General features: G+C 44.1%; 1 protein-coding gene across 1 annotated transcript in view; it reads right to left on the bottom strand.

The window, feature by feature from the left end:
• The window catches only part of NAA25 (N-alpha-acetyltransferase 25, NatB auxiliary subunit), a 3,186,723-nt gene that overhangs the window by 3,064,703 nt on the left and 99,781 nt on the right, over positions 1-22,239 (bottom strand). The window contains exons 3-4 of the mRNA XM_044069750.1: positions 12,220-12,310; positions 11,947-12,065 (exon numbers count right to left, since the gene is read on the bottom strand). Coding sequence (XP_043925685.1) covers positions 11,947-12,065; positions 12,220-12,310 — 210 coding nt within the window. The remainder of the gene's footprint in view (positions 1-11,946; positions 12,066-12,219; positions 12,311-22,239) is intronic.

Raw genomic sequence — 22,239 nt, forward strand, 5'->3', positions numbered from 1 at the left:
GAAACGTAGATATTTTCTGCAAGATTCCTGACTGGGATGTGTAGGTAGGCCTCGTTTAGGTCTAGGGTGGCTAACCAAGCATCCTTGGAAAGCATAGGAAGAAGCTGCTGGAGGGTGAGCATTTTGAATTTTATCACCAGATAGGTGTTTAGAATAGATAGATTGAGGATTGGGCATCAATCCGGAAAGTACCAGTGCTTGGAGGGGCAATGCCTACTGAAACTCGTAGGCTGGACCTGTAAAAAGTCTAACTGCCCGCATAGATCTAGCTTTTTCTTCCATCTTTTTTAAGACCTCTTCTGCCTTGGTGCCAAACAGTCTTTGTTCAATGGTGCGTCCAATAATTTTGATTTGATGTGGTCTGGTAAAGTCTGTTCCTTAAGCCAAGCATGCCTTCTAAAGATAGAACCAGTGACTGCTGCCCTGCAAGATGTTTCTAGGGGGGTCAAAGCCACATTGCAAGGTGTGCTTAGTAACATGGCTTGCAGAACGGATAAGCTCTTGTAATTCTTTATTTTCTGCACAAATAGGAAAGGAAGATATTTTTTGTTTGAGGAGTTCCATGGTATGCTGCTAATTCAGCATGTGGAACTGACAATTTAGTGCTCTAATAGCAACAGTTGCAGAGGTGCATACTTTTTTACCCCATCTGTCTAAAGCTCAGGAATCCCTGTCTGAGGGGGTGGGGTTCTTAGTTAAGGTTGCTTTAATTCCTTTTGGTCCTTGGGAGATGACCTCTGGGTCAGCAGTAGGATTTTTGAAAAGAAATTTGTGAGAGTCAAGGACTCTGAAGTACCCGTCAGGTTTCCTAGAAGGAGATGGGGTGTCAGGAGTCAAACTGGATTCCATAAAAACATCCACAACATCCAGGACAGGAGGAATGGCTAAAGGTCTGTGCTGTGGTAAATCTAAGAATTCCCAGAGTCTCTTGACTGAGGATAGTCCTGACATTCCCATTGGAAATGCCCCCTTAAAGTATGTAGGGTTTCACAAAATGAAAAATCCTCGGGAGGAGAGGCAGAAGGAATGGATTCCTCTGCATCAGAACCCTCATAAGCAGAGGGGGTTGTAGGTCTTCATATTCAGAAACCTCCAAGTCATCGGACATCTGTTCAGATAAAACTACTAGGGACAAGTCTCTCTTTTGGAAGGGGTAAGCCTGGCTTCCCCTAATAAGCATAACAAGATCTTCCGCCATTTTAAGCATTTGAGATTGAGGCATGGAAGCAGGTGCCTGAGCCAAGGTAGTCTGTTTTTTAGGAGTAGTTCGTACCCTGGGCCTTAGAAACTCTGTAGTTTTAGAAAGAACTGAAGATGCGAAAGAAGTAGTCTGTTTGTGTAGAGCATTGGTAACGTGAAGAACTTCCTCGGAAGTCAGTGCCTGGTCAGCGGCTCCGGACTCATCCAAGGTAGAATCACCTGCAGGATCCTTAGTTGAAGAAGAGCCTCGCAACATACCAGACTCTGAACAAGTCTCGGTAGCGGCCTGCGAATCACCAGAAGCAGGCATCAGGGGGCTGCGAAAGCACCTGAGGACTGGAGAACTAACGACTAGCTTAACGGAAGCGTCATTGGCAGTTTTGGACCTGTGCGGTCCGTCTCTGTCTATCTTTATGTTTTTTTGGAAGATTGGTAGTCTGATGGATTACAGAAGCCATATCGGAATATGAGGACTGAGTGCAAAAATATTTAGCTACAATACGGGCCTGACGACGTATAGTTATGGCGTTGAACAAAGCACAAAAGCGACAGCAAGGGACATTGCGGTCTGGGCCTAAACAGGTGACTCAGTAAGAATGGAAGTTTCAGTGTAGTATTTCACAGGCGAGAAAGTTGTTAACTTATTCTGACATCAGTTAGAGCAAGAAAAAAAAAGGATCCACAATGGGGTACTTAGCTTTAGACGACTTCAACTTCAATTTGGAAATGAAAACTCGGGTAGCAGCCGACCAGCACTCGTGCAAACTGCTTCTGCTTCGGGCTCTTCAGCAAGCAAGACTGATGTAATGGTGTCACCTGCCTGACTTTATACCACTGACGACCTGACGTCAGTCCTGGAGCAACAGCAACCAACACAAAAATACTAAGCCTCTGGTAATCGGGCCGACTGAGGGCTACCTCTGGCAGGATAACCCAGGTGTGATGACTGCAACAGTTAAACACTGAGAACATCCTCTGGTTATCATCTTCTGCACACAGGAGTCTGTGGTCATTGATTGCCAGGTAGCGTGGTGCAGAGAAAAACGTCCCCCGACTGCTTCCAGAAGAAAGCAATCGGGCTGCTCTTCAGGAGCACTGGTAGGGCTGTCCTGAAAAAAAGTCTCTGGGTCCCTGGTTATGTGGGCCCCCTCTGCCTCGGTAGGGGTGTCTCCCAGAAGAGTTAGCCCTCTGACAGAGTGAACTCATCACGTGTGTCACGAAAAGGACCCAAAGACTTTTTGTGCCAAAAATTTCCACTCCTCTGATTTCTGGAAAAGGAACACGGGGGGGCATACACCTACAGCAGACAGGGTTTTGCCATCCTCACACTTGGCTACTGTGTCCTTCACTTTTGGGCCAAACAGGGAAGACACTTCAACTGGAGCGTTCAATGAAGGAAGACTTAAAGGGCTCTGCAAAATTACAAAGGCACATCCAGGCGTGACATCTCATAACTACGCCTGAACCCGCAGCTCCTGCCGCCCCTTCGGTTGCATGGGATATTAACCTCATTGCACGAGTTCAATATCGATTCTAGGGTTGCTAGCTGCGAGGCAACTTTGTCACTTACCTCATCAGACACCTGTCCTGATTAGGTTCCACAGAGTTTAGAAATAAAGTCTCTTTGGAGCCTAGTAAAATGTGCCAGATAGTTCTAAGACCGAAAGGCACAGGTCAATGAAGCAAAACTAATCTGTCTACTGCCTGGGACTCTCTGTTAAGCAGATGAACAGTCTGTCGCTCTTCGGAGAGCTCTTTCTTTGTGGCTGCCACCACCAACACATCTACTGGAAGATGTATGGACCAATGTAGGCTCTCCTCAGGGTTCGAAGCTGAGAATGCAGAATCTGGCCCTCCTGTGGGGTCATCAGAGTAGGGGTTTGAGGCAGGTGCCATGGAGCCAGCAGTGACACACTGCCCAAGAGGGGGTACCAGTGTTGCGTGGCCAGTCTGGTGCAATCAGTATTTTCCTTGGTTTGTCCTGTTCGATCTTTAGTAGTACTTTGGAGAGGAGAGGCAGAGGAGGAAAGGCATAAACTGATAGATTTTTTCAGTTGAAGGACAGGGCATCCACTTTCCAAGCTTGCTTGTGGGGTGTCCTTGTGCAAAATTTGTCCAATTGGTAGTTCGGGGGGGGCAAACAGGTCTATATCTGGGATCCCCCATTTGTTTATCAATATGTTGAAAGTCTTTGGTTCCAGTTTCCACTCGTGTGGGTCCATGAGATTTCTGTTTAGTTCGTCTGCCAGTGTATTTAGCTTTCCTGGCGGGAATTGAGCCTGTAGATACACTTGGAAGATCAAGGCTCTGTTTCACAGAGCCATGGCTAGTCTACAGAGGGGGTTATGAATGGGTACCCCCCTGCTTGTTTATGTACAACATAACAGTGGTGTTGTCAGTCTTAACCATTAATTGTCCTGGAAGAATGTGATCCTTGAAGGCTGTCAGAGCATGCTGTACAGCTAACATTTCTTTTTGAATGATATGCAGGTGCATTTAACTTGGGTTCCATTTGCCCTGAATGCACTTCCCTGCTAGGTGAGCCCCCCATGCATAGTCTGATGCGTCTGTTAAGGTTTGGGCGGCAGGGGGTAGAATGAATGGTAGTCCCTTGTTTTGGTGGCAGGCCTCTGCCCACCAAAGGAACTCTAACCGTAGACAAGGTATGATAGGAATTATTGCTACCAGATCCTGAGAATACTGACACCATAGGCTTTTTACATGCCATTGTAGTTTCCTCACATGCAGTCTTGCATATGGAATTAGGGGAATGCAGGAGGCCATGAACCCCAAGGCTTGCAGTATTTGCCTTGCAGATAGCAGGGATTTTGTGGCCATTAGTCTGAAGTTGTCAAATTAATTTGTTTCTCTGGCTTGAGGAAAGCCATCTGGGAAGTTGTGTTCAAGCTTGCACCCAGGAATATAATTTGCTGACAGGGTACAAGATGTGATTTATTTTCGTTTATAGAGTACCCCAGACAGGTTAGCACCTTTTGTACAAATGTCAGATGATTCAAAAGTATGTCCTGGCTTTCTGCCTGAATTAGACAATAGTCCAGGTATGGGTATATTTGAATATTTCTTTGCCTGCAAAAAGCAATGACTGGAGCTAGGCACTCTGTAAATACTCTGGGTTCAGAAGATAAGCCAAAGGGCAGTGCAGAGAAATGATAATGCATGTAGCCTGCTTTGAAGCGTAGGTATCTTCTGCAAGATTCCCCGATTGGGATGTGTAGGTAGGCTTCCTTTAGATCCAGTGTTGCCAACCAGGCATCCTTGCCTAGCATAGTAAGCAACTGGTGAAGGGTTAGCATTATGAATTTTGGGATCACCAAAAAGGTGTTTAGGATAGAAAGGTCCAGGATAGGACGCCACGAGTTGTCTTTTCTGGGTACCAGGAAAAGTCTCGAGTAGAAACCTTGTCCCTTTTACTCTTCTGGTACAGGTTGAATAGCCCTTATGCTTAAGAGAGAGAGTACCTGCTTTTGAGCCTCTGCCCACTGATTTGGGGGAAGATCTGGCCAACAGTTTGGAGTTGGTAACGTGTGGAAGTGAAATCTGTATCCTTGGGAAACTACATTTAAAACCAATTTGTCCTGGGTAGTTTTTTGCCAGCAGAGCAATCTTTCCCCCTAAAAGAGCAGTCAGTTGAGAAGGGCTTGGAAGTTTTAAAGTTAAGTCATTGACACAGTTTATCATTGGGGGTTGCCTTACTACTCCCTGATTTGGAAGTGGGAGCCCCCCACTGCTTAGTCCTGTGAGTATCCTGGGACTGAAGCCCGGGTGTTCTGCTGGTTCTGAGTTTGGGCTGAGAAGGCCTGAAAGAGGCAGAAAAGGACCAATTCTTAGAGGGCCAATGCCTACTAATTCTTGGGAGGCTGTACTTGGAGGAAATCTAACAGTTTGCATAGATTTAGCTTTTTCCTCCATCTTTAAGTACTTCTGCTTTGTTGCCAAACTGGCGTCCTGATTTAAGGGAGCATCCACCAATTTAGCTTTAACATGATCAGGCAAGGAGTGCTCCTTAAGCCAAGCATGCCTTCCCAAGTACAGACCCAGTGACAGCAGCCCTTGCAAGATGCCTCTAGAGAATCAAAACCACATTGCAAAGTATGTTTTCCAACCTGTTCAGCAGAATGCATTAAATCCTGTAAATCCTTATTTTCAGCACAGCCAGGAATCAACATCATTTTCTGTTTAAGCAATCCAATAATATGCCGTTGATACTTTAACATATGAAACTGGCAGTTTAAGGCCCTAACAGCCAAGGTTGGAGAAGTGTATACCTTCTTACCCCATCTATCCAGCGCCCTGGAATGTCCATCAGAGGGGGGTAAGATTTTTGGCAGTAGTAGCCTTAATGCCCTTGGGTCCCTGTGAAATAGTCTCAGGATCCGCAGTAGGATTTTTAAAAAGGAACTTGTGAGAGTCAGGAACTCTGTAATATCTATCAGGTTTTCTGGGAGCAGGAGATAGCGAGTCAGGGGCCAAGCTGGATTCCGAAAAGGCATCATCAACAATGTCTAGTACAGGGGGGAATAGCTAAAGGCCTGTGCTGGGGCAGGAGTAAGAAATCCCCAAGCCTCTTTTTAGAATCAGAGTAATCCTGGCTTTCCCAGCGAAAATGCTCCCTAAGAGTATGCAAGGTTTCACCAAAAAAGAGAAATCCTCTGGAGGGACAACAGAGGGAATAGAGTCCGCTGCATCAGAATCCTCATAGGTAGATAAGGGTAAATCCTGGTCATCAGAGGAAACAGAATTTTCATAATCCTGATCAGAAGTAACATAAGCAAATTCAGTCCTAGGTCTCTTAGAGGGGGAAGGTTGGTTCCCCTGATTAAAGTAATAAGGTCTTCAGCCATTCTTATCATTTGTTTTTTAAGCATAGAGGCCAGACCATGCGGTCTGGGCGTCGGTTTTCTAGGCATGGTTCGAGTTTTAGGCCTTGAAGAAGATGGTGTCTGTTTAATATGCAAGTCAGTAGGCCTGAATATGGCCTCAGAAGCCAGTGCCTGCACAGCGGCTCCAGACCCATCCAAGGTAGAAACACCCGCAGGCTCCACATTTGAAGCATCTTGCGGCATACCGGACTCCGAATGGGTCTCAGTAGAGGTCTGCGAATCTGAAGTAGCAGGTATCAGGGGCTGGAAAAAAAAAACTCATTTAGTACCAACGAACTGGCGACTGGCTTAGGAGAAGCGTTGTCGGCAGCTTTGGACCTAGGCGGCCTGTGTCTGTCTTCATCTTTGCGTTTTTCGGAATGTTGGTAGTTGGATGGCTTACCAAAGACATATCTGGATAATTGAACAGAGTACAAAAATATTTAGAAGCGTAAATATACCGATGACGAACAGGTCATTTTTTAAATAAGGCACAAATCTGACAGCGAGGTACGTCGTGGTCATGGCCTAGGCAAGGAATACAGTACGAATGAAAACCTTTGAGGTATTTGCTTTCCTCAATAAATACAATTATGGACTTTTACTGACACCAGTTTAGAGCAAGAAAAACTTTCCCCAACGGGGTACTTAGCTTTAGTTGAAGACTTCAGTTCTGAAACTCGAAAATGAAAATTTCAGTAGTCGGCCGATCGGCACTTGCGAACTGCTTCTGCTTCGGGCACCACACGACCAGAAAGACTGATGTAATAGTGTTGGCTGCATGCTTTATACCCCTATCTGACGTCATGGAAGATGAGACAGCAACCAACGCAGGACCCAAGACTTTGATAATCAGGCCGACTGTGGGCTACTGCACGCAGAGAACCCTAAATGTGACTTCAACAGTGAAACACAAAACATCAGAGAAAGACCACCTCAGAACAGAGGTCACATCCTGCTCCATCGAGCCTGCTCCCAAGAAAGGAGCCTCAAGAGGGATCGGTACAGACAGGGCTCCTGGCACCGTGGACAGCACCGTAGACATGCTCAGAATTGTATACGGCACAGAGGAGCCTGTAGCCCAATCCTGGACCTGAGGAAGGCCTGGCTTCGAACGATCCAAAGGCCAAAGGATTGGTTCCAGGGCCAAAGTGAGATCCACTAGTAGCACCAAGGATGTGGGTACCAAAAAAGGCATCAGTGTCGAAGGCTTTGAAACCTGCAAGGAGGTCAAAAGAGGACAATAGGATGTGGTCTGTGGAGAAATATTCCCAAGTCCAACAAGGGGTTAGGTCTTTGCAGGTGTAGGAATCCCCCTGGCTGTCAGAAGCTGATCCATAAGGCGCACCACATCTAGTTCAGAAAGGCTCCTGGTGGATATCCCCAACGGGGACTCTGGCCACTCAAGGAAGGGGCTACTAAACACCTGCAACAACTGGAGAGGCCACAAAAGTACCTCAGAGAGGAAGCTAGGCCTTAAACATTTGTCCTATCTGAACAGACTAAAAAAAACTCCAACTATTCTCTCTCTCATATCGCCTACTTACAGGCAATCTCTGCTGGACTTACAAAGCCATGTCTGACAGAGCTCTGTTAGAAATGCTACATCTAAAGAAATCCCAATCCCTCCGCACCGCATGCTCCAGAGACCTAAACCTCATCACCACAATCAACAGAACATGTTGGAGACAGGTTCATAACCCAGAGACTGCCCATGCTATGGAAAAGACTTCCCATACATGTCAAGCAGAGCACCTTACTGGCCCTCTTCCAAGAGGAATCTTGATGAGTGGATGGGAAATAGACAATTCACCCTAGGGATCACTCCAGTGGCTTTACTCAGAGGTACTGGGAACTAAGGTTGGGTGGCACGATGCCAGAGTAATCCTATGGGCTAGGCTTGTAAAGGCTCCAGGGCCATTAGCCTAGTACACACCTATGAACCTATACATCTGCCCAAGGAAAAGATCCACTGATGGGGAGTATTGGGTCTCTGTTGCAATGTCCAATAGCACCACTGTCTCAGGTTGAATAAGAGGGAGGTAGGAGTGTCCACTATAATCGTGGGTACCATGGGCAAGCTCGGTGCAGTGATGGCACTTCTCAGAACAGAGGTGGATGTGGAGGTGACAATCTGAAGCTCAGCAATGGACAGTGCTGTAGACATTGTCCGTGCCGAAACAGGCACCAACGACACTAAGATGGTTGACGGTACAGAGGTCAGTGCCAAAGCAACTGGTTTCTGTTCTGAATACAATTTAGGTATTTTCAGTTTAGAAGTTCTATCCTTATCACCTGAAGGTGAAGAAGATACAAAATGTGGTCTCTCTGTCTTTCTTAGGAGGGGGGTGAGCCTCCGATGCATAAAGCATCTCTGAAAAGGGCGTTTTAAGGAGGCCCTTTAGAATTAACTTATTCCTGCATTCGTTCAGGGTACGGGAGCTAAATCCCTGGCAAACGGAACAAGGTGGCTGCAGAGAGATGAGGAACTCCCAAACAATACATACAATCCTACTCATGAGAGTCGTTGTTAGGCACTTTGACTATTTCAGGCATTTAAAGCCCAACGTCCCCTTTTTCTCAGACATACTGAACACACACAACAAATTAACCAACAGCAAGAAAGATAAATATATATATATATATATATATATATATATATATATATATATATATATATATATATATATTTTTTTTTTATGTTATGGGAAAGGAAAGAGAAGTAAGGGGGAAGAAGAAAAATACCACAAAAGGGTAGGGAGAAAGGCCATACCAGCAATGGTACTGAAGTTACCAAAAGGTAATTAGAGGAAAAAAGGGAATCAGACACTCCACAGAAAGGGTAAAGTGTAGCGACAGACGAGAGATAAAGATAAGGAAAAATACAAGAAAAATTCTTATCAAAGTTTTATCAAATATCCAAAAAATATTAGACTTAGCTGAGAGCTGGCTCGAACATGGCTTTACGGCTACGAGGCAAAAAAGATCTGAGGTAACAGGGAGAAGGTCGTCATAGGTAAAAGCTTAGCTCGAGAGTTTTTGGCTGGCACGAGCTTGGTATAAGGCCAACCCATCAGTGATGAATGAAAGAATGAAGATTATCATCATCAGATCTAAGCCTACCAACAATGGTAGGTAAAAATTTACACTAAGAAGTTTACAAAAGGAGTTTAGAAAGAGACTAAGAACATAATGCAAATTTAACAAACTGTTTTAAAAGGAAAAATAGGTATGAAAAACTAATCTCCCACACTATGGCTCAAGAGCTGAAGGCGACCTCATCTAGATATGAAAGCAGCAAATGAGATCTGAGGGATGTTGGGTACTGGTGCATTATGGGTAGGGAAGGAGCTCAAGAGTATTTTGGAGGCCACAAGTTAGTGTAAAGGTAGAGTCGGATCCGAGGATCGGATCTGAGCCCATTAGTAAGGAATGAATAAAAACTGACATCAGATACTTAGTTAAAAAAAAGGGGTCTATCCCCCCAAAATACAATGTCATAGCAGATGGCCTTATTAAAGCACCTGGCACAATTAAATTGCACAATATCAGCCTCCGTAGGTGCATTTGCAGGAAAGGATATCAAAGGAAGAGATGAAGAGCAGAGAACTGACAAATTTTCAACTCTGCTGCTCTAACAACCTCAGGAAATCTCAGGACTGACTGACATGCAAAATCTCCACACTGTAATTGTGAAAGCTTTTGCTGCCATAATTTCTTGTCCTCCTTACCAGTACACTTCCAATCCCTACTCACAAGAGCAGATGACTACTCCTGTCAGACTCTGGGGCAGCCAGCCTTGTGGAAGAACCTTTCTATGCACTAGAAAGTTGTACAACACTCACAGTCTTTGCAAGACTCTAAAGTCCAAGGCAGAAAAGACAATGAAGGCACAAATCTTTATCTGTCAAACAGAAGAATGCTTCTTGGTGACACTGCCATGGAGACACTGGTCTTGAAAAGATCTCCAAATCATGGATCTAATGAACACATTAACAATACAAATCACTAAAGAGTAGCAAAAAAAGAAATACCCAAAAAGGGTACTAGATACAGCTCTAGAGCTCACCTAGGTGGTACTGACTTCTAAAAGCCAGGGGAAGGAGGGTGGGACGAAGAAGAAGAAGAAGAAGAAGACAATGGAACATTGATGGGACCGCGTCCCTAGCACTTTTGTCCGGGGCTGCTAATTTAGGTTAGACGCCGAGATACCCTTAGCAAAAAGGACGGTTGGTTCGTATAGACGTCGAGTAGGGCGTTAGGCCAAAAAAGGGAGTTGGGATACCCAGATAAGGAGGTCGACAGCTGAGTGCATGAAGTTCTGAAACTCTTCTAGCTGAAGCAATAGCTACCCAGAAAGAGAGTCGAGGTCTGAGAAGAAAACTCCTTCAAAAAGGCTTTTGCAAAGCTTGGGACAGCACCTATGAAGGTAATAGTACGAACAAGCGACAAAACAGACTTTTTTTGACAGTGTAATGCTAAAAACCCCTGGCCATCAGAAGGAGATGCTTATCCTGAAGGTCTATAGAGCACATCCAGTGATCCTTGCTGGTCTGCTACGCCCTGGTTCATGGGAGCCCCCCCCCTCGAGGGGATCGCCCTGCCTCTGGCGGGAAACGACTTTTGTGCCCAGGCGGTCCCTTGAGATTGTTCATCAGTCTCGCACCTAGTCAAGGTTTCTTTCACTTGAGGACCAAAGAGATGATCCATCAAACGGGAATTACTGAATCAGGAGCCGCCCATGCCTTTTAGCTACCACCTGCATGGAGGGGTCACTCCGAAGGGTTGAGGGCTGGCCCATTTCCCTCTGTTTGAGATGAGGGAGTGAGCCGACTGACCTGAGGCAGGAGGAGGAACATATTGATGGACAGGGGCAGGCATCAGTGCCTCGACTTAAGAAGTCGACTCACTACCCTCTGAAGGTCAGTGATCCGACAGCCTCGGCGACTAGAGGGAGTGATTTATGGTCGCTGGACCTAGAAGCCTTGGAGGCTTTGTGACAGTCTGTCAGAGACATTTTCTGTAACCACACACACTCAGTCAGACACACTGATTACACTAATCTTATTTTAAAACTCAAAATAAAACAATTAACTAAAAGTTTTATTTAAGAACAGTTCTTGTGGGAAAACGGAAATTCAAAAAAACAGAACCCATCCAGCAAGAATGAAGGCAAGATAGACAACTTAACATTGTTCCTTATACAAAAAATACAAACATGGAATAGGCAGTTTACAGCATAGCCTGTGAAATAATTCTTGCATGTTATGATTCATGCCGTAGTAGTGATCCTTGCAGAAAAACATCTTCAAAATTCTTAAAGTAAAAAGCTGTCCTGTACAAGCAACGGCAGTCATGACAACTGTGTCCCGACAGTCAGAAACAAGATGTACAATAAACTCTACAAAGAACAGCACTGTTCCTATATTCTCATTCTTCATAATCACAAAAATAAATAAATAAATAAAACTGTTACAGAGATCAGTGAATTCTATGCTCCTCTCCTGAAAGGCAAAGTAACAGCCTTGCATTAGACAACTAAATGATACTTCACTGCAGGCAATAAACTTCAAGGTGTTGAATAACATACCCAAAAGCAGCACTGCGGGGTAGTGTTAGTCAGTGGATGAAATGCAACCTTTAGGCTCCCTTCGGTTGTGCTTTCAAAACTGAATGGAATAAATAAAGCAGTGGTGTCTTCTAAATTCCATGGTCATGGATCTCACCACAAAAAAAATAAGTTCAAGGGAGCCCTCTAACAGAGCATAGACAAATAAGTGATTATAGCATATTACTTCTAAAATGTTTCACATTTAAAAAAAACAGTTTAATTCAGTGCAAGTATCAAATTAGTAATTCAAATTACCTGTTGCATTTTCTTGTATTCCCCAACCCTTGCATAGGCCATAAATAAATGTGAATGATACTCCTCGCTGCTTGGGACCTTCTTTACAGCTGCCTCATAAAGTTTAGTCACCAACTCCGCTGAAAGAAATGAAAGAAAACTGCTAACTTTATTACTTTTTTAACCATGCAAACTAATAACCAGATATCTGTTCAGAGGACCAATGAAAGTTTCCCACTCCAAATTTTAATTATAACATTGTATTTTTTTACTTGGCTATTCAAAATTGTTTACTTTCAAAGCAAACTCTAAAGTCCAGATTGATAGGATTGCCTGGATTAATGACAACCATAGCCATATCCTGTGACTGCTGCTCATGGAGCATCTTCAATTCAGAAAATGAGGAACATCCTACATTATATGTTCATAACCTTAAAAGCTAATAACCTGTTCGTAGAAATATTCTGAATTCTCGATCGATTAGAAAGCACAGTTGTGTAAAATGAATAACATAACAATAGATGTTTCGATTCTCACTGCTGCAGTAGCCTTAGCTATATAGGGGTTATAGCCTGCAAGGGACCAAATGGCCGGCCAGCTTTGAAAGCTTCAGGGCACCTTCCACATATCCAAACTGTTAGGCAGCTCGAGCTGAACTAAAAGAAAATTCTAGGCACAAAGCTCTTCGGAGATTTCCTGCCTGCACAGAGGAGGAGGCGGCCAAGCCCTGAAAGGGCAGTGCTAGGAACAAAAATAAATGCCCACACCCGGATATAAAAAAGCACCAAAAAACAAGGGGGGGGTGTGAAGGAAGGAAGTGGTTACTGCAACAATAAATCAAACATCTACGGTTATAAGTTCAACTCACACAACTGTACTATGTTTATCATACTGAATACTGCTGCAGTAGCCTCAGCTAAAAGGGTAGATAACCCACAGCTAACTACATCTGGGAAATGGAAGGACAAAAGTCCAGGAATACCTGGAGAATGAGCCTACTAAAGCTTGAGCTGAACCTAGAGAAGGAATCGTGCTTCTAGTGCTTTGTAAAAGTATGCAAAGAAGACGAAGTAACACTTTCTAGCACATTTCTAGAAACAAACCCTTTCCAAAAAGCTGTAGATGCAGGCAAGGTGATGGTAGAGAGCCTCAGGCAACCATTTAGAAATATTCTGTTTTGACACAGTTGTCCCTTCTTACCATCACAAGAAATAAACAATTTATCTGAAGATATGAAAGATTTATTTCTGACAAGACAGTACCAGATGTGTCTGTAGACATCCAAGGTATTAAGCCTCCTTTCTCCCTCATTTTTAGATTCAGTAAACAAGACAGAAATATGGATAGCTTGACAAAGTAAACTTGGATATCAATAGCGGCATAAAATAATTAATTCTCAATGAAACCCTGTCCCTATGAAAAATGAGATGAGGCTGACTCACACCTTAACAGCTTGCAACTCAGACATCCTTCTTTTTCCATGTTAAGAACCTAAAGTCAGCCAGATTAGCTAGTTTAAATGGGGCATGTTTTGGCTTCTCCAACACAAAATTAAGATCCCAAGGCAGGGTCACCAGTTTACTTGGTAGCCTCTTAAGCAAACCCCTTTCAGGAACATTTTGACATGCGACTGCCTTGAAAGAGGATATCTATGGGCAGACATGCTGAAATGGCTGATATAAATGAACCCTGATAGAGGAATAAGAAAGGCCATAAAACAGTAACTGACAATTATTTGAGAAAACAAAAGTTATGTAGTCAACCATAAAGATGTTGCTATGTTGTCCGTTTTATCCTACCTCAACCAGCCGGGGTCTTGGATCCAACTTCAGCCATTTCTAAAAACTAGGAGAGCAGAAAACTTCCAAATTAAAAGGTTGGTGGGTGGGAGATTGAGGAAAGAGGAAATCACACAACACAAATACATCATTAAGGCATATACATAACTTCTATATCTGATGTCCTTTTCGTCCATTCCTCAAATGATTTGGCAGAGTCCGCAGCTAAAGAAATCCCAGGGTAGTCCTCAAGGAAAGATATTCTGAAGTACAGAGAAGACAAACATTGTCTCATTTCTGGGCCAGATGCCCAATTTTTAAGTCAGCAATGAAGGTATGAGTATTAGACCAAGTGTCAGCTGCACAAATTTACCTAAGGAAGCTCTAGACCAGAAAGCAGAACATGTGGCCACAGGTCTGGTGGAATGAGCCTTAGGGAGTGCCAATCACTTCCTATAGACAAAAGAAAAGCAATCAGAAAGACATATTGCTAAAGTCATTGTTGAAACTGATTTGTCTAACTTGGTTTTGGAAAAGGAAACACAGTGGTACAGCGGTTAGCGTTGCCACCTCACAGCAAGAGGTTCTCCGGTTCGATTCTCGGCTGGGGTGCCTTCTGTGTGGAGTCTGCATGTCCTCCCTGTGGTCGCGTGGGTTTCCTCCTACATCCCAAAGACATGCAGTAGGTGAACTGGACACTCTAAATTGGCCCTAGGTGTGAGTGTGTGTGTATGCCGCCTGTGGAAGGTTGGGCACCAGGCTGGCAACTCGACACTGTAAAACTCCACTGCCAATTATGTGCGGTCAGATGATCCGCTGTGGCGATCCCTAACTGGGAAAAGCCGAAAGAAGGTAGTTTTGGAAAAGGAAACAAATAAATGGTCTTACCTTCTGAAACATTTTGTTCTACAGAGATACACATCTAAGCAGTCTATGAGCATCCAAAAGCTGCAGTATATATTCTCTTTGCTGGAAAAATTTGGAAAGAAAACAGAAAGGTTGATAGACTGATTCACATCAGTTTCTGAATCCATCTTCGGTATAAAGAAAGGATTAGTATGGAGAGACACACTGCCCTTATAAAAGATCAGATATGGTTGGCTCAGAGAGAGTGAGCAAAGAATTCTGATAACCATCTGGCTGACGTGATTACAACCATAAAAAAGTGTTTTCCTAAAGACTTAAGGTCTACCTTGGCAGCTAGTTCAAAAACAAGTCATACCAGGGCTTGAAGTACAGTTAAATCCCATGTAGGAGTAGGAACTTTAATAGGGGGATTCAGAGTAAAAAGGTACCTCTGAGAAAGGCTTTGCTTAATCTAGAAGATGGAAAGAACAAATGTTCATCTCCTACATAAAACAAAGATACCTGCAAGTAGAGACTTTATAGTAGAATAACTAGCTCCACTGTTAAATACAAAAGCAATGAAGTTGAGCACAGCTGGAATAAGTGCTGAAAAGGGATCCAATTACCCAAGGACAGTGCAGAGAGAGAACCTTTTCCATTTGCTCTTACATACCTTCCTAGTAGCATCCTTCTGAGACGATATGACGAAAAAGGGAGGAAAACCAGGACTGTCTAGACATCACTGGAACTGGAAAAACCATGCAGTTAATTTGAGGGTCTGAATGCCCAGATGACGAACTGCTGATGGATGAGAGAGATAGGACATCACCAGTTGGATCAGAAACCCAGAAGGGCGCACTAGTTGGAGACACAGAGGAAGAGAAACCATACTTGTCAAAGTCAGAAAAGGGCATTCAGGATTACTTTGCTCTTCCAGTGAGACACATTCTGAAGAAACTTGGGAATTAGAAGTGAAGGACAAAATGCATATAGCAGTCCAGGGGTCCAACTGTCAATAAGAGTCTCGGGGACGCCCCTTCTGGGGGGATTAGAGCGAAGTACCTGCTGCACTTGGAGTTGAGAGGGGAAGTGAACAGATCACAGCACAATTGCACCCACTGGCGAAAATTTTCTCCATCACCACAGAGTTGAGATACCACTCATGAGCGAGTAAAGATGGACCTGCTCAGTTTGCCTGCTAGCATGTTTGACCTTTCCGGGATATGCACTGACAAAAAGCAGCAGCCGAAACAGATCACCCAGTAAAACTGTCAGAGCCTCCAGACATGCGGAATAAGATCTGGTTCCCACATGCTTGTTGATGTACCAGAATACAGACATACTATTTTGATGGCAATCATTCCTGGAGGAACAGCATCTTTAAACTGCAACACTAACATGACTGTTCTCATTTCTAGGACAATGACGTAAATATCTACCTCCAGTTGGGACGAAGAGGTTTAAATCATCCTTCCCAAGTAATGCCCCCCCCCCCCTAGTTGGGAAGCCTCTGGACTCAATATGGCTGTGGGTGTCAGAAAGATAAAAGTGTGGCCCTAACAAATGTCTATTGCGCTGATCTACCAGGGTGTGTTTCCCTGCAAATCTTGGTAATCTACATTGCTGTACAACAGGGGGTGTTCACAGGTTCATAGGTAGGTGCTAGGCTATTGGCCCTAGGGCTTATATAAGCCTAACAAAAAAGGTACCCTGGCTTTCGCCACTCAAGAAAATTATTTTCCTGTGCCCCTGTCGAGCAGAGCCACAGAAGTGATCTCCGGGGTGAATTTCCTATTTCCCATCCAATCATCAAGATTTTTCTTGGAGAGTGCTAATGAGGACATCTGTTTGACATAGGTAGTCTGTTCCAGAGTATGGGAAGTCCCTGGGACAGGAATCTATCCCTCCAGCATGTTCTGTTTATTGTGGTGACAAGGTTTAGGTCCCTACAGCGTGTAGCTCGGAGGGATTGGGATTTCTTTAAGTGGAGCATGTCCTACAGCTCTGGGTTTAACATAGCTGTGTATGTTAGGCAGAGATCGCCTCTGAGTAGGCGATATGCAACGGAGTAAAGCTGCAGTTATTTGAGACTGTCTGCATAAGGCATCTGTTTGAGGCCAGTAATCCTCTTTGTGAGGTATTTCTGTGGCCTCTCCAGTTGTTGTAGATGTCGTGAGGTACATACCAAAAGGGGCGCTGTACTCTACAATGGGTCTAATGAGTGAGAAGTAGAGGGGAACAATTACTTTTTTCTGGATGAGAAACCTTTTGTGATGAGGTATGCCACGTAGAAGGATTTCCTGACCACTGCGGCTATGTGATTATCAAAGGAGAGACTACTGTCCACCTGTGTCCCAAGGTCTCATCACACTTTCGGTGTTAAGTAGACTACCACCTATGTGGTATTTCATGGGTACAGAGTTTTTACCAAAGGGGATGACAATGCACTTTTTGGCATTGAGCATCAGGCCATGGCTTTTACACGAGGCATATGTCTCAGTGAGGCCGTTTTGTAGGATGTCCACATAGTTAGGAGTTTTGATTATGGCTCCCAGTCTGCAGTCTTCTGCACACTTAGTTAGTCAAAGACCCTCTGTGTTAGCCTGGACTTCACATAAGTAGATACCAAACAGGAGAGGATCCAGGATTGAACCCTGTTGTACTCCACTTGTCACTGGTCTGAAGTCGGATTTGAAGTCTGCTACTTTCACAGTGAGGGATTTGTCTGTGAGCCAGTTGGCAACCCATCTTGTGACATAGGGATTTATATATTTAGTTTAGTGAGTTTATCTATAATTCCAGAGTGGGGAATGATGTCAAAAGCCTTGGCGAGATCTAAATAGGCTGTGTGAACCACGTTACGCTCATCTATAGCTTTGGTGACTGCTTTCAAAGAAGTCTATCAGGTTTAGGAGACATGATCTGCCTTTTACAAACCCGAACTTGGTGGAATCCAGAGTTTGGAGATTACCAATGTCTTTGTTTAGGAGTTGCATGAGGATACGTTCCATGGCCTTGCAGAACAGGCTCATCAGGCCAATGGGGGGAGAAGTTCTCGGGGTCTGTCGTGGCTCCCCCTTTGTGGAGTGGGATAACTGTCGCAGTGCACCATTCAGTGGGCACAAAGCCTGAGGTGAGGCTGTAATTGAGCATGGTACCTACGTGGGGTACCAGTTCGTTCTGTAGTTCGTGTAGAACACAGCCTGGGATATTGTCAGGTCCCATGGATGCTGTGTTCTTGGCTTTGGAAAGTGTTTTTTTTTTTTACCTGTGCAGCCGTGAATACAGGAACTTTGCATTCTTCCGGTATAGAGATGGGCCCTCTAGGGAGTGAGAGGGGGTTAAAGTTAGCACTGAACCAATCTGCCAGGATGTTGGCAATATCAATTGGTTCTGCATATTTAGTGCCATTGTGCTGTAACTCAGAGCAGAACTGAGTGTTGCCACTGAGATTCTTGACATAGCTATAGAATGCTTTGTGGTTGTCTTTAGAGTCACTGGCAATTTTGTTTTCGTAACTAGCTTTGGAGGATTTTATGAGGGATCTCAGCTTCTTACTGTGGCTGACAAAGGAGCTCCTCCAGTCATGGGATGTTTACTCTTTTACAACAGTTTTTTTCTTCTGTTGTAGAGTTTGCTTATGGCAGAGGACCACCAGATTTGCTTCCTTTTTTTTGGAGGATAGCATCTTGGTTCTGTTAGGGATAGCACGATCCCATGCACTCGTGCAAGTGCTTATAAAGTGCATTTGTGTAGGATTCAGCAGTCGTACCTCTATTGTCCGTCTGCATTGGTGTCATGAAGTTTGCCACTTCTGTCTTAAGAAGTGTGAAGTTGGCTTTGGAGAAGTTTTTTATGGTGGTTTCCCTAATGGGGGTGGGGGCAAGATGTGGCTGTCTAGGGAGATTACCTTATGGTCGGATGTGACCAACGAGGAATTGACATCTGGTGTGGAACATCGGTCACCCACGTTGGTAATGACCAGCGCTAGAATATTGCTGCCCCTGGTGGGGGTGTGAATAAGTTGATCCAAGGCGTTGGAATTTATGAATTCCAGAAAACGATGAGCAAAAGAGTTGGTACATTAGTAGTTTTCCTAGTTAATGGTGAGGTAGTTGAAATCGCCCAATATTAGGGTGTTGGGTTGTACCCTAATATTTTCCAGCTTATCAAGAAATGAGGAGTAGGAACCCTGGGACATGGTGGGAGGTCTGCAGCAAGCTACAATTTGGAATGCGGTTTTGCCCAGAGTTAGTTGCACTTGGATAATCTCGGATGCATTATGCTGTGCAACTAGCCTGGAGGTGTGGATATACTTAATGAATATGGACACGCTTCGGTCTGGGTTACGTGGCCGAAAGGTGTGGTATGAATTATAGCCTGGTAATGCAGGGGTGCTCTCTGGAGCTTTGAATCAGGTCTCTGTCACTGCACAGATGTCAATGTTCTCCATTTTAAGGAGTGCCTCGAGTGAGTGCATTTTGAGGTTTAGACTTCTAATACTGAGTAGCATTACTCTCAGATTTTGCTTGCTTGTACCTGTTACAGTGGTGAATTTATCATTTGAACCTTGCTTAAAAAAGGCACTAGAGGGGAGGCAAGAGCCTTGGCCAGTATCCAGAATCCCAAGGGCGACAGGTATAGGCCATCTCTGGCAAAGCATCGTGGTCTGTCAATAATGTCATCCCAGGCAGACAAATACTGGATCCCCTTAGAATGACACCAGAAGCTTAGCCAAATGTTGAAGTCGATCATTTTGTCCTTGTACTGTGGTATCATTCTGGGTGATGACAGGATGCTACTCAGAGCTAGGGTCATACCTGCCTGGGCTACAAGATCGGAGAGCTCTCCCAAGTCTCTTTTCATGTAGTCAAGGGAGGTACGTCTCAGGTAATTCACACCAACATAGACAATGACAGAGTCAGATTTGTATTTGTAGTGGAGTGATCCGAGTGCGTGCATTATGTGGTGGATCCTGGCACCAGACAGGCAGCTGACAGTAACTTTCTCCTTGTTTAGCCTGATGAGTGGAACATCAGTGTGCCTGACTATAGAGTCACCTATGACTAGCGTGTTGGGTACGTTGTTATGCCTTATAGGGCTGTGGTTGAGTGGCACACTGAGTTTGTGGGCTGTGTGTCATGTGGGCTATGTCTCATTTGGGTTGTGTTGGGGGGTGGAGTTTGCTTGCGTTTCTGCTTTAGAGGTCCCTGTTGCTTGGGCAGGTTTTTGAGAGCCTCTGCGAATATAGGTGTGTGTTTTGGGTCTATATTACAACGACGAACACGTAAATGTTCAAATCTGTAAAGGTTGACGTTTACAGATCAAACAGTTATACATTCGAAGTTGTAATAAATTAAATTAAAAAACAAAACAAATAGAAGGAAAGGGTTCCATAGCAGGGGGGTAAGCTCCCCTGCACCCCCCACACTGCTGCGCTACTTAAATATACTAACTTCGAGATCGCACTTCAATGAACTACAGTGCGGAAATGGGAAATTTCCCATTCTGTACAATGTAGCGTAATCTTGGAGTTGGTATATTTAAGTAGGGGGGTAGTGGGGGTGCACGGGGGCTTGCCCCCCCCTGCTTAAACACTTCAGTTTTGTTTTTTGACGTGTGATTTTTTTTTTTTTTTTTTTACTTTTTAAAGGAATTCGAACGCTGAACTGTTCAATCTCTAAAGGTCAACCTTTAGAGATTCGAACATTTAAGAAACAGTGGATCTAATACAGACCCTGTGTTTTGTGTGTGTGTGTGTGGTGTAGGTTTTGAGGGACTGTGAGGACTGTGGTGTGGAGCAAGTGTTTCCTTCTCCTTGACTGTCTAGTCCAATCTTGGGTGAAGAGAGCTTTGCTTCCAGTTTGGCTATATAAGTGCAATTCTCACAGGTTGCAGTGTTGGGTGATAAAAGGAGAGGGTTGTCTGTGTACATGAGGCAAATGACATATTGCCCCAAGATGCCCAGATTCATCAGGTAGACAGGAGAAAACACCGGAAGCTGATCCTTAGACATGCCTGGATAGGTGCTTATTTATTAAATACTAAAAACTGCTTTGCTCTAGACAAGAGAGGAAAGTTGAGTGCTGTAGTAATTTCTAGCTTTAGTGCTTACGAGTTCTGAACAAGTGCTGAGCTCAAAGAAACAGATTTGAGTGATTAAACTAAAAAAACAGGCTAGTTCTAAGAAAATTAAGCTAGAAGGCTTCTCTCCAACATAGAAAAATTTGGGAGCTCTGAAGCTTACACACAGTCCTGGATACACAGTAAACCTGTATGTGGACTAGAGTACTTACAGGAAAGGCAGGAAAACGAGTTTAGAAATTTCTTTTTCCCCTTCCCAAATGCTCTCTCTGTACACAGTAGGAGTGCCTGAAATCAGAATATGACCTCACTGCACTCAGTTGAGTGAGCAAATGAGACGGGCTCAGAAGGAGTATCCAAATACAAATTTACAAGAGGGGCATGCAATTTCAAAGCCACCAAGATTAACACCAAAACAAGAACGGGGGGGGGGGGTACTAACTGTAGAGACACAGAGCCACAAATTCCACAATTTTCAGTTCAATTAATATTCACTGAGAAATAAAAATACATAAAATGCAGTACTATGTGAATAAACTGCAGATAAAAGTGTGCTTAAATTTGCTTATACGTCCAATTGATTGCAAGCAGATATTAGCCGGCCAAAGTTAAAAGTATTTAGCAGAGAAAAAACAAAATGTACCACGTGTATAAAGGCAGGACAGCCCCTCAGCTGAAACACAGAATATCAAAGTGAAACTACCCTCCACTGCTATCAATGGCTACACTTCTAACAAGATCTCTGTAGAGACACAGACGCACAATTTTCAGTTCAATTGATATTCATTGAGAAATACAAATACATAAAAATGCAGTACTATATGAAAAAAGTGCAGATAAAAGTGTATTTAAATTCGCTTATACGGCCAGTTGATTACAGGCAGATCTTAGCCGGCCAAAGCTCAACTACTTATCTTACTAACCACTGTACTGCAAGCATCAATTGCAGTACCCTCATGTAATACACCTGGCTAGAGGTACTAGAATACGGAAGCTGCCATAGATCCAAGGAGTTGCAATACCATCCTTGCTGGCAGGGAAGTGAGAGACACAATGTGAGATGCTGGACTCTGTAAGGTGTTTATTCTTGGCTGTGGTTAGCTTGCAATCTCTATTACTATATTCAGAAGAGCACCAATAAAATCCAGGACATTAATGGTGAGATCGGAGACTTTGAGTAGTTCGTGATGCCAAGTTGAAGACAGATGGAGCAAGTTCTTCCCGACTTCAATGAGTAGAAACTTGGTGGGAGAAGAAAGGAGCTAGTCGTCGAGATATGGAATCTTCCACAATACCAGCAGTCTCAAGAGAGTTGCAACTACTGCCATTAACGTGGTTAACACCCAGTGGGCTGTGTTGAGGCCAAAGGGCAGGGCCTTGAACTGGAAATAACCGGCTCCCAGGCAGAAATGTAGATATCCCCTAAATCACCTATCTTGATGTGATATCCTGGAGATCTATCAAGCACATCCAGTCTTCCTTGTACAATAAGGGTAGAATGGAGTGAATTCTGACCATATGCAACAGAGCCTGTGATGTCCGATTCAAACTGCCGCTATCCAAGACAGGTCTCACGTCCCCATTTCTCTGACACCAAAAACCTTGA

Source organism: Protopterus annectens, chromosome 4.part0 (assembly GCF_019279795.1).
Source record: "Protopterus annectens isolate FY-2018-M chromosome 4.part0, PAN1.0, whole genome shotgun sequence".
In the NCBI taxonomy this organism is placed as follows: Eukaryota; Metazoa; Chordata; order Ceratodontiformes; family Protopteridae; genus Protopterus; species Protopterus annectens.